The 14993-nt window shown below is 36.5% G+C and overlaps 2 protein-coding genes across 3 annotated transcripts in view; one reads left to right on the top strand and one right to left on the bottom strand.

The window, feature by feature from the left end:
- The window catches only part of LOC141398746 (uncharacterized), a 640964-nt gene that overhangs the window by 210982 nt on the left and 414989 nt on the right, over window positions 1-14993 (bottom strand). The gene's annotated exons all lie outside the window — the stretch shown is intronic.
- LOC141398407 (uncharacterized) lies at window positions 13060-13908 on the top strand. Its single transcript, XM_073975692.1, has one exon. It carries the CDS (start codon window positions 13060-13062, stop codon window positions 13906-13908), a length of 849 nt encoding a protein of 282 aa, XP_073831793.1.

The raw sequence follows: 14993 nt of genomic DNA, 5'->3' as shown, positions 1-14993 counted from the left end.
CCAAAATTTTGTGTGGGAGTTACGGGATGGAGTGAACAAATATAGTCCATATTCGAACCTGATCTATATCTGGTAGATATTATGAGAATGTGTAAAGTATAGACCAAATCGGTCACTCCCATCAAGAGTTATCGTGGCCCAATTTTTCCCAACATTTTTGAACTTTTGTGGGGTAGGTACCTGAAGGAGAGGACAGATATGGCTTATGGTTTGTTTTTCAACTTTCAGACTTTTTTTCAGGAAGTATGGACTTGCCCCTGAGGAAACTTGTACCTTCGTATAGGGGACAGTGAATACAAGATGTTACAGCAAAAACCAAGGCGATTCGAGAGTAGGTCCTAAACTGAACTTTTCCGAAATTTTGTGTGGTAGGTACTCGAAGGAGTTTACCGATTGAGTCCATATTGGAACCTCATCTAAGTCTGGTAGAAATTTCATAATGTGCAAAGTATGGACCAAATCGGTTACTCCCATCAAGAGTTATCGTACGCACAAATTTTCCGAACATTTTCGAACTTTTGTTGGGGAGGTACCGGAAGGAGTGGACCGATATAATCCATCTTTGAACTTGAACTAAATTTGGACAACATATTACGAAAGCCAAATTTTGGACCGAATCGGCAGATCCGTTCGAGAGTTATCTTGCGCTCCAACCACTACACACGGTGTCATAAGGTTTTTTGTAACTTTCAGGCTATTTTCTCAGGAAGTATGGATTTGCCCCTAATGAAACTTACAGCGTCGTATAGAGGACAGCGAATACAACTTGCGTAAACAAAAATCAAAGCGATTCGAGACCAGGTCCTAAACTGAACTTTTCCAAAATTTTGTGTGGGAGGTACCCGAAGGAGTGGACCGATTGAGTCCATATTGGAACCTCATCTAAGTTTGGTAGAAATTACACGATGTGCAAAGTATGGACCAAATCGGTTATTCCCTACAAGAGTTATCGTGCGCACAAGTTTTGCGACAATTTTTGAACATTTGTGGGGGAGGTACCTGAAGGAGTGGACCTATATGGCCCATCTTCGAACTTAAATTGAATCTGGACAAAATATTTCGATACCCAAAATTTGAACCAAATCGATTGATCCGTTCGAGAGTTATCGTGCGCACCAGCCTGCCAGATAGACAGACAGACGGACGGACATAGCTAGATCTACTCAAAATTGTCTGAAACGGATATCGTACAAACATACTTGGGGTCTAAAACCATTATTTCTATGAGGCACATTTTTGGTCGTATCAAAGTGTAAATACCCTCTTTAGCCTAAAGGCTGAGGGTATAAAAATCAAATGTTGTTCGTTGGTAATGGCATGAGTTGAGAACGACTGGACCGATTTGGATAATTTTTTTTTTGGGAAATGTTCGTTATATCCCGACTTATGTTTTTATGCAAAGAAAATTTGACTACGCCCACTTCTACGCCCACTTTTTCAATTTTAAATTTGTATCTTTTCTACAAAAACTACTGAACCCATTTTTTCTGAAATTGTAAGGGAATGTACAGGTATGGCCCCCGTTTAAAATGGGATACAAATGTTGTTGAATATCGGCACTTCCCCTACTTCTTTAAAAATAATTTATCTTTATAAATAAAAATCAAATTTCGTTCGTCAGTTGAGAACGACTGGACCGATTTGGATAATTCTTTTTTGAAATGTTCGCCATAACGCAACTTCGGTTTTTATGCAAAGAAAATTTGACCACGCCCAATGTTTCAATTTTCAATTTTAATCTTTTCTAAAAAATCTACTGAACTGATTTTCCTGAAATTGTCATGGAATATACAGGGGGCCATGGTTAAAATAGGCTGCATATTTTGTCGAATTTCGGAAAAGCGGGGTACTTCCCCTATACCCTAATTCTTCAAAAATGCTATATTTACAATAATTACGAATGTATCGGTTTGGAAATTAAATTGCGAAACAATTGCAGTTGTGTCTCCGACCTTACCTACTTATTTGGGATCCAAAGACCTGACCACACCCACTTTTTAATATATGTTACATCTACAAAACTACTGAACCGATTCTCCTAAGATTTTCTGGGAATGTACAGGGATGGCCCCCGGTTAAAATAATATACATGTTTTCTTGAATTTCGAAGGAGGCGCAATACTTCCCTTTGCCATATTTAAAAAATCACTGCAAATCTCTATGAATAAAAAACAAATTCCGTCATAACCCAACTTATGGAAAGAAAATTTTACAACGCCCACTTATTCAATTTTCAATTTAATTATACCCTCAGCATTTATGCTAACGAGGGTATATACACTTTCATACGGGCAAAATATGCCTCATCGAAATAGTGGTTTTAGACCCCAAGTATGTTTGGACGAAATGTGTTTCAGACAATTTGGAGTCGATTGAGCAATGTCCGTCCGTCTGTCTGTCTGGCTGGCTGGTGCGCACGATAACTCTCGAACGGATTTGGTCCAAAAGTTGGCTATCGCAATATTTTGTCCAAACTTAGTTTAAGTTCGAAGGGTTATATCGGTCCACTCCTTCCGGTACCTAACCCACAAAAGTTCGAAAATGTTCGGAAAATTTGTGCGCACAATAACTCTTGAAGGGAATAACCGACTTGGTCCATACTTTGCACATCGTGATATTTTTACCAAACTTAGTTGAGGTTTCAGTATGGACTCAATCGGTCAACGCCTTCAGGTACCTCCCACACAAAATTTCGGAAAAGTTCAGTTTAGGACCTGCTCTCGAATCGCTTTGGTTTTTGTTGCAACAACTTGTATTCACTGTCCCCCATACGATGGTACAAGTTTCTTCAGGGACAAGTCCATACTTCCTGAGAAAATAGCCTAAAAGTTGCAAAGAGCCCCTATGACACCGTATGTAGTGGTTGGAGGGCAAGATAACTCTCGAACGGATCTGCAGTTTCGGTCCAAAATTTGACCTTCGTAATATTTTGTACAAACATAGTTTAAGTTCGAAGATAAACCGTACCGGTCCACTCCTTCAGGTACCTCTCCCACAAAAGTTGAAAAATGTTCGGAAAAATTGTGCGCACGATAACTTTTGAACGGATTGACCGATGTAATGCATACTTTGCACATCCTAATATATCTACCAGATATAGAACAGGTTCGAATATGGTACCTCTCACACAAAATTTAGGATAAGTTCACTTTAAGACCTGCTCTCGAACTACTTTGATTTTTGTTGAAGCTATTTGCATTCGCTACCTCCATTACGACGGTAAAAGTTTTTTCAGGGGCAAGTCCATATTTCTTGTAACAATCCCTATGTCACCATATGTGGCGGTCGGAGAGCACGATAACTCTCGAACTGTTCAACCGATTTGGTCCAACATTTGGTCTTCGTCATATTATATCCAAACTTAGTTTCATGGGACAATACCGGTTCACAACCTCCGGTACTTCTACCCAATATTTAAAAAATGTCACTAAAATGCTAGGACTATATCACTTGAATGGGGCAACCTATTTGGTCCAAACTTTGGATCTCCAAATATTTTGCCAAAATTTAGTTTAACTTCTAAAATGGCCCATATCGGTCCTCCCTAAGGGTACCTCCCCCACAAAGGTTCATCATTTGTATCTTAGTGCAGTTAGTTCCTAATCCACATTTTTGTCGGCAAGTTCAAATGTCCAAAAAGGGCCACAAAATTCTGGAGAGACCTTAAATACATTCGATCTGTCCGCAGGTGAAAGTTGCACTTCACATTGGCTGAGGGTATATATCTGTCGGCAAAGCCGACTGACACTTCTTTACTTGTTTTTTTTTTTTTTCTAAAAAAAAAACTACTGAAACGATTTTCCTGAAAGTGTCAGGGAATGTACAGGGATGGTCCCCGAAAACAGACTACATATTTTATTGAATTCCAGAGAGGGCGGGGTACCTCCGCTATCCAATATTTTTAAAAAACTCTATATTTGCAAAAATTACGAATTTATCGTTAAAAAAATACGAATAAATCTATAATCTGGGTACTTTTTGGAGCCTAAAGAGCCGACGACGCCTGATTTTTTTTAAATATCTTATATCTCTAATACTACTGAACCGATTTCCATAAAATTTCCAGCAAAAGCTCAAGGTTTGCCGTTGTTATGTACATTTTATGAATTTGGGTGAGGTGGGATACCCTCCCCTCGGCTTTCTTTAAACGCTATATGTATAAGCCAAACTTATGATTATACCGGTTTCAGCATACAATTTGGGAGGCAATGGGGTTGTATGTACCCTAGGTACATATTTAAAGAAAATTACAAGTTACATTTTGAAAACTGATGACAACGCCCACTCTTTTCAATACATTGTTTTTCGAAAACAACTGAACTTCATTTCATCCAATTTTCAGAAAATGTTCAGGATGTCCCGTGGTCCAAAATGCCCTTTATTTATATACGAATTTCCGAATTAGATCGCCTTAGTAAAAAGATAGGGGACATGGACGATAATAACTCCTAAACAGCATCAATGGTCCGTACGAGAAAAGAAAGGTTGCAGGCAAAATCTGTAGATACATGTAAAATCTTCCTCGGTGTGACAATGGACGGAAGAAGTGAGGTAGGAAATACCAATTTTTGAATTATCAAGCATAAAGTCCATAAAAAGTTGTCATAAAAACTCATTACGACGAGTCAGCAATGCGGACCGGGGTCTGCTAGTACTATAATAAAATACAAAAAACCCACAAAAATATGTGAAAATACCCGATTTACATACGTCAGTTTTGGTGGCGTTTGAACGGCCAGTGACTTTAAGTGGATTAATATGCTGAATTCATCCGTGCTACAGGAAATCATTTTCGAGAAAAAATGTCGAAATGTCATAACCCTAACGGACAAACACTTAAGCTAGAGTTGTTCTATTTTACGCTCTAGACTACGTTTTCTGTTGAAAGAAGAGATTAGATCAAAATTGCCCATTAGTTTTGAAACTAATTTACACAAATTTGGCTAATTTGTGCTGTCGGTAAGTATACGAGTATAGTAGATACCACCGACACGTGGTTCAAACAAAATGTATTTTTCTTCAGAAGGTATGAAGGAGTGGCCACTCCTATATTGGTACAATTTGGTGTCCATATTGTCTTCCCCTAGAAAAAATGCGCTGTTGTAGTTGTTATCAAAAGGACTAAACGGTACTAAAATTTCAACACATAACTTCGGCGGACTAAAACTGACAAGGACCTGTGACATAGTCCGAAACTGTAGCCTGCCTGCCTTATTTCAAACAAATCTAATTTTCTCCATTTCAAAATCAGTTGTTTTAAAACAACAACAATTAAAAAAATTAATCAAATAATATTTATGTATTTCGGTCGTGTACGTGTTCGACCTGAATGAGCGACTAATACTCGTACTTGTTTACATGTTGAGTCATTGAAATATCAATGGGTTGAAAATAAAATTATCTGTCATTACCAATTATGCTGTCCTGCGCCGACGGTATTTCATTGATTCCAAGATATGATAATCATAACTGACGTGTCCTATTTTAGAAACAATTTTATAATTGCTCCATAATTTCCCCTAAATGATCAGCAGGTTATCGATGACACACGTCATTGAATGGCAAGACAAACAAAACTTCAAGTATGAAATAATGTCATGGAGTGAACGTGGTGATAATGGCATGAAGGACTAGACGACATTTTTCGAATGGACAGACACAAAATACACCATTCGAATATTTTGGTATTAGGAAATACGAAATATTTTTTTGTGTATTTCCGTAACAGTTTGAAAAATTTCCCTTAAGGATTTTCATCTTATTAACAAAAGCCAGCGATAATTGAATCTCCCATTGCTATGAAAGGGTTTAGTTGTGGAAAATTTCAAGATTTTCAAAACTGATTAAGTAATAGAATTTCCTTGCGTTCAAGTTTAAATCTACCTACCTGTTGCAAAATTGTCACAGCACAAACACTTTGTGGTAAAGTAAAGGGTTGACAACATCGACAGAGAGAACGATTGAATAACTCCAGCTACAGCCAATGGAATGTGAATTGTTATCACTTTCACTTTTAGTGTCTTATAGACTTGCACAGCATGACAGAGATTTTTATCTTAATTATATATTGTATAGTATTGGATTTTTGTTTAATCATAATACATACTTAATTATGATAATCATTGATGCAATATTGATAAATTTAAAAGGAAAATACAATGAATCTTTCTTGTAACGAATAGTTCTCTATAACAATTGTTTTATAAAACATACACATTATATTTATTTTACTTTTCCATACAAAATCAGTACCTTTATTAGTACCGGAGTCACTACAAATATTCATTTTAGAAGTGACAAAGGGAATTCTTGGCATTTTTAAAAATGTAAGATTTCATATTTGTTTTAATTTAAATAATTTTCAGTCGATTATCGAGTATCATTTTCGGCGCAACTTTGTTTTTCGGTAGCTAGGTAGTCGTCGACATTTTAATAATTACAGTTTTAATTTTTATTTTTTGAAACAAATAAAGAATTTTTTTTTTTGGTTACCGACAAAAATCGGTAACATTATTTTATTTATTGAAAAATTTATTATAATTACAAATTACAATAAAATTATATTTAAAAAAGGCACTAGCAACTAAAGCTATCGGCTTATCGGTAAAGTAAAACACACAATTATGAATGAAAGTGGCAATAAATGTTGACAACACAGTTGTCAATGGTAGGACTTAACGATAAATTTATATTGGTTGCAAACTTAACGACAAATTGTATTAAATACCGAAAATATAAACAATTTTATTTTACCGATTATTGACAGAAACCAACAAATTAGTTTAAAAAATCCAGTACTGCTTTTTAAAACCTACTATATTTATCCGCAGCCAGTAAGTTATTTGTTTTTCCCCTAATATGGATTTTCCAGTGAACAAATTTTCCAAAATAGTGGTTTATCCTGGTAAATTTGATTCTCTCCCATGGAAAATCCTATTTTGTGATTAATTTGGAAATTGTCAAATAGAAGTAGGGCTTGTCTATCCCTAACATAAAATTATTTACTTATATATATATTTTCGAACTTTTGTGCAGAGGAATCTGGAGGAATGGACCGATATGGCTCATATTAGAACTTAAACTTAGTTTGGATAAAATAATACAAACGCCAAATTTTGGTCCAAATGCGGTTCCTCCGTTCGAGTGTTATGAGGCACATTTTTTGCGTATGAAAGTGTATATATCCTCGTTAGCATAAATGCTAAGGGTATAAAAAGCAAGTCCACAGTTGAACAGAGTCCATACACTTCGTCTTGTCGCCGTTGACTGCCAGACCCACATTGGCAGATTATTTTTCAGTTCTTCCAAAGGTGTCTGTTACGGCTCGCGTACTAGGTCGATGTGATCTGCGTAGGCCATTAACCCTCAGCATTTATGCTAACGAGGGTATATACACATTCCTATGGGCAAAATGTGCCTCAACGAAATAATGAAAGTATGTTTGGACGAAATGTGATTCAGACAATTTGGAGTTGATTTAGCCGTGCCGTCCGTCTGTTTGTCTGTCTGGCTGGAGCGCACGATATCTCTCGAACGGATCAAGCGATTAGGTCCAAAATTTGGCTATAATAATATTTTGTCCAAAATTAGTTTACGTTCGAAGATGGGTTATATCGGTACACTCCTTCCGGTACCTCCCCCACAAAACTTCGAAAATATTCGCTAAAATGGTATGCTTTGGATCTCTAAATATTTTGTCCAAACTTAGTATATGTTCAAATGCGGGCCCTATTTGGGGTACCACCCACGCAAATGTTCAACATTTTTGTGTCGTTAGGAGTCTGTTCCAGGATCCTTTGGAAATTTTTACCGAAGGTTTTCATATTCAAGTATGGTACAAAAGCCCTAAATATCTTTTTTCCCTACAAATTTTTGGGCTTTAATCCAATCCCTATTTTTGTCGGTTCATACGCGCAAAATTTTGGAAATTCCTACAAATACATAAGTTTTTTTTGAGAATAAAAGTGTTTCACTCCGCTGAGGGTATATCTCTGTCGGCAAAGCCGACTGATACTTTTTTACTTGTTTTAACTATTCATGTTATCCGGCACAATCGTATAAATTTTGCGGGAATGTCAAACTCATACATATCTTGGAACACATTTGACTTATTGGGCAGTGGAAGGCGGCCATATATTCGACGAAGAGGTGGTATGTGTCGATCTGTTTTCATGGGCTTTCCCTTTTTGCGTATAGTGAATATTTAGGTTTGCTAGGCCCAAAAACCGTATAGGTATGACCCACCTATCTTTCAAACAACACGTACGACAGCACTTTATATGCGATGCCTCTGTAATTGGTGTGCGGGACATAGTAAGCTGAGGCTCCAATCTTCCGGCAAATTTTGCAAATTTATTTATTGATGCATATTCCTTATCAGAATTTCGCCACCGGTCTTGAACAGTTCGGTAGGCAGTCCATCAGTTCCTTCTGCTTCATTGTTAATTGCTGTCATGGCCTCGTTTTGACTATGTGATCGACATTCAACGTCGTCGTTTGCCATTGGTTCTGGGGTAACTTCATCGAAGCCCATATTCGACACTAAGAGCTTCCTGAAATGCTCCTTCCAGATCCAAAGTACGCTATCTGTATCAGTTACCAGATTCCCAGGAGAATGTTACTGCACCATACCCTTCAGACTGGTGTATTACATTATTTGCCTTGGAGCTTTGTGTTGCTACTGAATGCAGGGCTGCCCGTAATGCCGCAGTTTTCTCCTTACGCAGTAACCTTACGACACTGCTGATCGTACTATGGATTTTTAGGTGGTAGTTCTTGCTTCCCAAGTATAGATTTGCTGATGTTTGAAAAGAGTGGGAGGGAGTTTTCCCTGTCACTAAGTTTCCACATTTTCAGGTAAGGATTGTTGTCTTCCATCATATTAGCGGATTAGACTTATGTTATCTGTTTGTTTGCAACTTCTCGACATCCAGCTTCCGTCCTGTGACAGATCGCACTTTTGCCGCAACAGTACAAAAAACATTATATTGAAACCAAATTAAAGAAAGGATATAAAAATTACTAAAAAAATATTCCAAAAATATAAATTCAGCAACTAAAAAGGGTGTTAAACTTTTGGTCATAACTGCCAATCCGCGAAATTCCGCAGAAAGTCTATACATTTTTGAAATCTACAGGCGCTAGGCTTCAATTTGGTACTAGTGGCCATTTGTGCGAATTTTTGGAAAGTAACCTGAACTTTAAGGAAATACATACATGTATATTAAATATTTTCATTTTGACCGATATTATATCCAAAATATATGGCAACCCTTGCAATTTAGAGGAATTTTCATAACTAGAAAAATTAAGCTAAGGCAATTTGCTAAATGATTCAACTTAAGTTAAGGCATTAAAGATAGTCCTTTGTTTCATAAATTCGCTTAAAATATAACCATTTTTATCATTTTTAAATAATTTTTTTTCGTTGTTGGCGTTTTTTTTATTGTTGGACTGCAGAATTTTACATCTTTGTGTTTATTTCAGCTTGACTCCATATTTTGTTGTAATTCAATTGTTTGAATAACAACAAAATATTTTAAAGTGGATATGAAATTGATTAGTTGCGGGCGAAGGGTAGGGAATACTATAGTTTCAGTTGTCACCAAACAACTTCATCAGTTCCCTTTTTCGCCGACTCTGTATCGATAAACAGGTCAATAAAGCCATCTAGCAAATTAAATAAAATGAGAAATTTGCTGTATGGCCCTAAAGCTGTTTACCCTACAATTTGAGTCGAACTAAAGAATTTCATATCCACCACTGTTTTTATGTCGTCTTTGCTTCGCAAAGAATACGAACATAGGAATGTTGCTTCAATAAGCGGGGGTAAAAACAACAAGAAAGTTGTTTTTGCATTACGCATTGGTCAACAAGGCCGTGCTGATGCCTATTATTGTTGTTGGCGTTTTTTATTGTTGGACTGCAGAATTTTACATCTTTGTGTTTATTTCAGCTTGAGTCCATATTTTGTTGTAATTCAATTGTGTGAATAACAACAAAATATTTTAAAGTGGATATGAAATTGATTAGTTGCGGGTTTGAGGGGAATTCAGCTTTAGAGGGGTTTGTTTTTCATATCATGATGTTTTCATAGGGATGAGCTACTAAGCTGAGGCCCAACAAACGTGTTTATAATCCTTAGAGGTGAACGCATGGAACATTTCAGCTCGCAACCTTCAACGGATGTTACATGTGATTCCCCAGGAGACACCACGGGATGGTTAGGGTCCACTTGAGATGAGAGTAGGGGTTTTGGCCCCTGGACTTTGCCAAGTTAAAGCCGATCAAGACCGTTGCTTGGCATTCCCTACCACCTACGTTCCTTTCCACTACGAGTATATGCACGGCATTTTTCTCTTTTATTTTTGGAACTAGGAGTGCTTTAATCGAGCTATTAAATAATTTCATGTGATTGAAGCTTTCCTATCTCCAGTTTGGACCCTGCAATAAAATAATGTTTTCTTTGATATGAAAGATATCCGAGATTGTGCCTTCTGGAATGTTCATGGGAAGTAGTATCTTCTTTGATCAAAGCCGTTGGTTGGTTCTTCCACCATTACATACATGCCAAATTATTCTCTTCTGTGCCCACCTAATGGAGCAATGGATATTTTCCATAAGGCTGATATGTTAACGGGACGGGGAAAGCTTTTATTAAGCCATTGGGCAATATGGTGTGTGTGATTACAACTTTTCGATGTTCAGTCTAGGTACGGCAATGTCAAATGCCAAATTATTCTCTTCTGTCCCCACTTCATGGAACAATGGTTATTTTCCATAAGGCCGACATGTTATCGGGGCGAGGAAAGCTTTTATTAAGCCATTGAGCAGTATGGTGTGTGTGATTACAGCTTTTCCATGTTCAGTTTAGGTTCGCCAATCTCTTACATCTCTCGAATCGATGTCTTCTCTTTAAAAAATCAGGATCAATTATGGATATCAGTAGGCCTATTCTGTAACTTTTATCTATTAAAAAGTTGTTAAAATTTATTTTGTTTTTGTAACAACAACAAAACAAACAATGGCAATTGTTGTAAAATAAACAATGATTGAATTTGTTAAAAAGTTACTGAATAGGGCGGCTGGGGCCTATTCTGTAATTTTCTAACAACTTTATTCATTGTTTATTTTACAACAACTTCATTTGTTTGCTTTGTAGTTGTTAAAAAAAAAAACTAAAAAATTAAAAACTTTTCAATCGACAAAAGTAACAGAATAGTCCTACAGGATAAACATCTGAGGGGTAGCCAAGGTTAAGTCTAATTTTTAATTTGGAGTTAGGATAGCAGAAGTTTTCCATATTTTAAAATAATCTTTAATTTGTAATAACTTTTGAAAATAGGTAAACGCTATAATACTAATGAAGCTCCCATTTGCACCCACCAGCATGTTCGACAATTTTAAAGCAAGAACCCGACAATTTACAAAATAAAAATTTATAATTTGTCCTTCTTTCATCCGAACAAGCTTTCAAAACTTTGCGTAGTTTTCCAAGCGCGTTCAATATTTCCGAGCACACTTTGAGTATTTTATATAGACTCTGATAATAGTTCCCAATTTCTTACTTTGTTTTGTAAGAGAAAATGTTTGTTTATTTTTTATTCTTAAAAATAAATTCTGAAACCTCCACAGAACGGAAAAACTTGCCACCGAACTATGTTTTGCAAGAATTACCAAAATAAAGTGGGAATTTCTAATGACCAACAGCAAAACCAATAACAAAATAAATCAGATAATTGGAAATTGCGAAAAAGAAGAGCTCAATTAAATCCAATAACAATCGAAGTGTGGTAAGAAAATCAACAACAATCAACAAAATACGGTAGCAATAAATGACCAACAATGAGTCACAGTGGGAGCAACAACACGGCACAAGTAGATTTTCACACAAACCAAAACAACAAATCTCCAAAATCTGGATTTTCGTTTCCAATACTAAAGTAATAATGTTTACATAGCAATTAAAAGCAAATAAAACAAATTTATTGAGCAACCAGCAACTAGAAGAATTGGAATTGGCCACAAGTGGGACAGACGACAGACCGGCAGACGGACAAAGTAAGCTAGATATTATTTATAGGTGGAGGGACAAGGAAAGCAGGAAAACATTCTAGAATTCGCTTGGCCAAAAGAAAAAGCATGAATGCACTTTGCATAATTTCTTTGAGAGCTGTGATCAGTGGCCATCAGTGATGAGCAATGAATAATAATTCGTTTCGTGTGCGGGTGTGTGTGAGTGGGTGGATAAATCCAGGTTGTAATAGAAAGAAAGAACGAACAAAACAGGAAATGAAATATAATTAAAAAGAATTTGCTGTATAAGAATAAGATAAGGCTTTCTCTTTTTGTCCCTTTTAAGGGAATAGGGATATTGCCAAATTTGTTTTTCTGCCAAGTAAAACAACTGTTGCTGGCTATCATAAATCCTCAAGGAAAATAGTAACAACAACTAAAGCCATAAATTGTCACAGCGGGTATTGTTTAGAAATCCTTCAAGTTTATGTAGCTCGCTGATCCTTTTGCTTCTTTGTGTCTTTTTTCATGGTGTCCCTGACAAAAGTAGCAACAAAGAAAAGCCAGCCATATAAGACGCGAGATTTTATGATACCTTGTTTTTGGCAAATTGCAGCTATAAACCGGCCAAACTAAACTAAAATCAATGCTAGCTGCTAGTCCACGACTAAAATTCCCCGTAAAAATATTCATGAAAAAAAGTTTTATGAAAAACAAGGGGATTACTACAAGGATTTTATGGCCAGGTATGGTTATTCTAGGCAAACGGGGATCGGTGTGTGTGTGGGTGAGTGAGTGCATGGCAGGTAGTTAGCATACAACCTGCGTTAGCAGGTAACAGCAATGCCAGCCAATATTTCTACGTTTTTTCTTAGAATTACGCGAAAATTTTCACCTGAACTCGTTGAGCTATATAAGGCCTGGCGACCTGGCAGAAGTATGCTCAGTTAGCAATTGATCGTTCTCAAGACAACACAAGCAATTTCAGTTTTAATTTTTCTTTCCGTACAACGTAATTTTTGAGTAAAACAAAAACTATTCAAAATGGGTTGCTGTTCATCTACCAATGCCAATGAAACTCTAAATGGATATTACGCCGCCACTGCCCAACAAAGACAAGGATCTAAACGTAGTTACTCCAGTCGCATCAGCACTGGCTCCAGTTCAGGAGTCTCAAGTGCCTGCACTTCACCATCACGTCGCAGTATTTTGAGTCGCAGCAGCAGTACCACGGCTTCACCAAATGGCCCCAAGGCCAAAACCAAGAATTTCACACTCACCCACAAGGATATACCCAGCAAGGCTTTGGAAATGTTATCGATTTGTGATGATTTTGGTGAAGTTGGCCGTATGCAAAATAACTCATGTGGCTATTATTCAGAATCAAGTTCCCCATCATCATCACCTTCGAAAAACTGCCTAAGACGTACCCAGGATACTAGCGTTCTGTCCACCGAAGAACAAGCTGTGGCCTTGACACCCACACCCAGTGACTTGGAAATGGAAATGTACATGATGTCCCACTCACAAGGATTAATGCCCAAGACTTCATCGCCCATCTTCCAGAGACGTGATGTCACCTATGATGCTGTGGCCCAGGCCTCACCACCATCGCAATCCTATCAAAAGTGGTCGAATTATTTGCAATCAACACCAGCCTATATGTTACACAATGTCACCAACATTCCAGAAGCCATTGCTGGTCATTTCAGTCCTTTGGATTTCCCCGGATACACCGATTTGGAAGATATGGAAAGTGCTGCCAAGAGATTTAAGGCCGACATTCACAGAACTTTTAGCCAGGAAAGTGCCCAGGAAGAAGATGAGGTATTTTATCAAAAACAAATACCCAGACCTTCTAATCTAACACACACCATTTCAACGGAGCTGTAAATCAAAAAGTTAAAAAAACAGAGGAAAACAGTTCCCATCTTCATTGAACCTCCGCTCGGTTACGGAAGTTTATGCAAGATGAAAAAGAAATCAGAAAAATGCCAAGCCCAAGGCTAAAGGCAAAGCAACAGGTGTGCTAAAAAAATCGAAAAACGAAATGTCATTCATTCTCAAGTGGCGTTAAATTAATTGACTACTGAAACTCACAAACTTTTGTAAAATATTTCAATATTTATTTCCTAACAAAAAGTTGCCAGGTTTCAACGTTAAACAAATATCTTCTAATCCCTCCACGAACAAATTAGGAAATCTTGTACTTTTCAAAGAAACCCTATTCATAGAATGAATTTCCCGAAAAATACAAGACTTTCCCTCAAAGATAATTGACCATTCCCTCTCCCCCTAACCACATGCCACAATATTTAATATAATTAAATTAAAAAACAACCATTTGTGTATAAAATTGTAATTAGTTTTTAAGCCTTAGAAAATTATAAATAAAATAAAACCAATTCTTAAAAGAAATAATTTCTTTAAAACATAATCACCAAAATGAGTTCTTATTTTTTGGGTAATTTGTAAACAAACTGGGTGGGAAAAGGATAAATCTTTATCCCTTCCAATGTTGCTTTGACAACAAATTGACTACAAGTTAAGTAATTTGTTCTTATCACCGTTATCATCATCATCACTAACTAGTCTAAAAAGTCATTATCAATGGATTTCATTGAGTTTGCCTTTTTGCAAGTGTTTCAAATGCTTGGATTGATAATTATACCAATTACTCTTTGCATTAGTTGAGTTGTTCTTGTAATGATGGTAAATTTGTCAATTCAATGTTAAAAATACTCGTCGTTTGTTTTGCTTAATGAGAAAATCATTAGTGATTTAATCAACTTGAGTTCTCAATGAAATCTTCTTGAAATTGAAATGGAAGTTAATAAACAAATGTTAGTGTTAATGAGAAGAACATTTAAATAAAATAAAAGAGAAAAACTAAACATTCACTCTTATAATTTTATGGTCAATGTTTCGTTTTGCTACTGGAATATTTCGAAAGGACTCATTCATCAGATATTGAAATA

This window comes from Musca autumnalis, unplaced genomic scaffold (genome assembly GCF_047663935.1).
Source record: "Musca autumnalis isolate F117 unplaced genomic scaffold, ASM4766393v1 scaffold_3, whole genome shotgun sequence".
Taxonomy (NCBI): domain Eukaryota; kingdom Metazoa; phylum Arthropoda; class Insecta; order Diptera; family Muscidae; genus Musca; species Musca autumnalis.
This window is presented reverse-complemented; position numbering and strand designations above follow the sequence as displayed.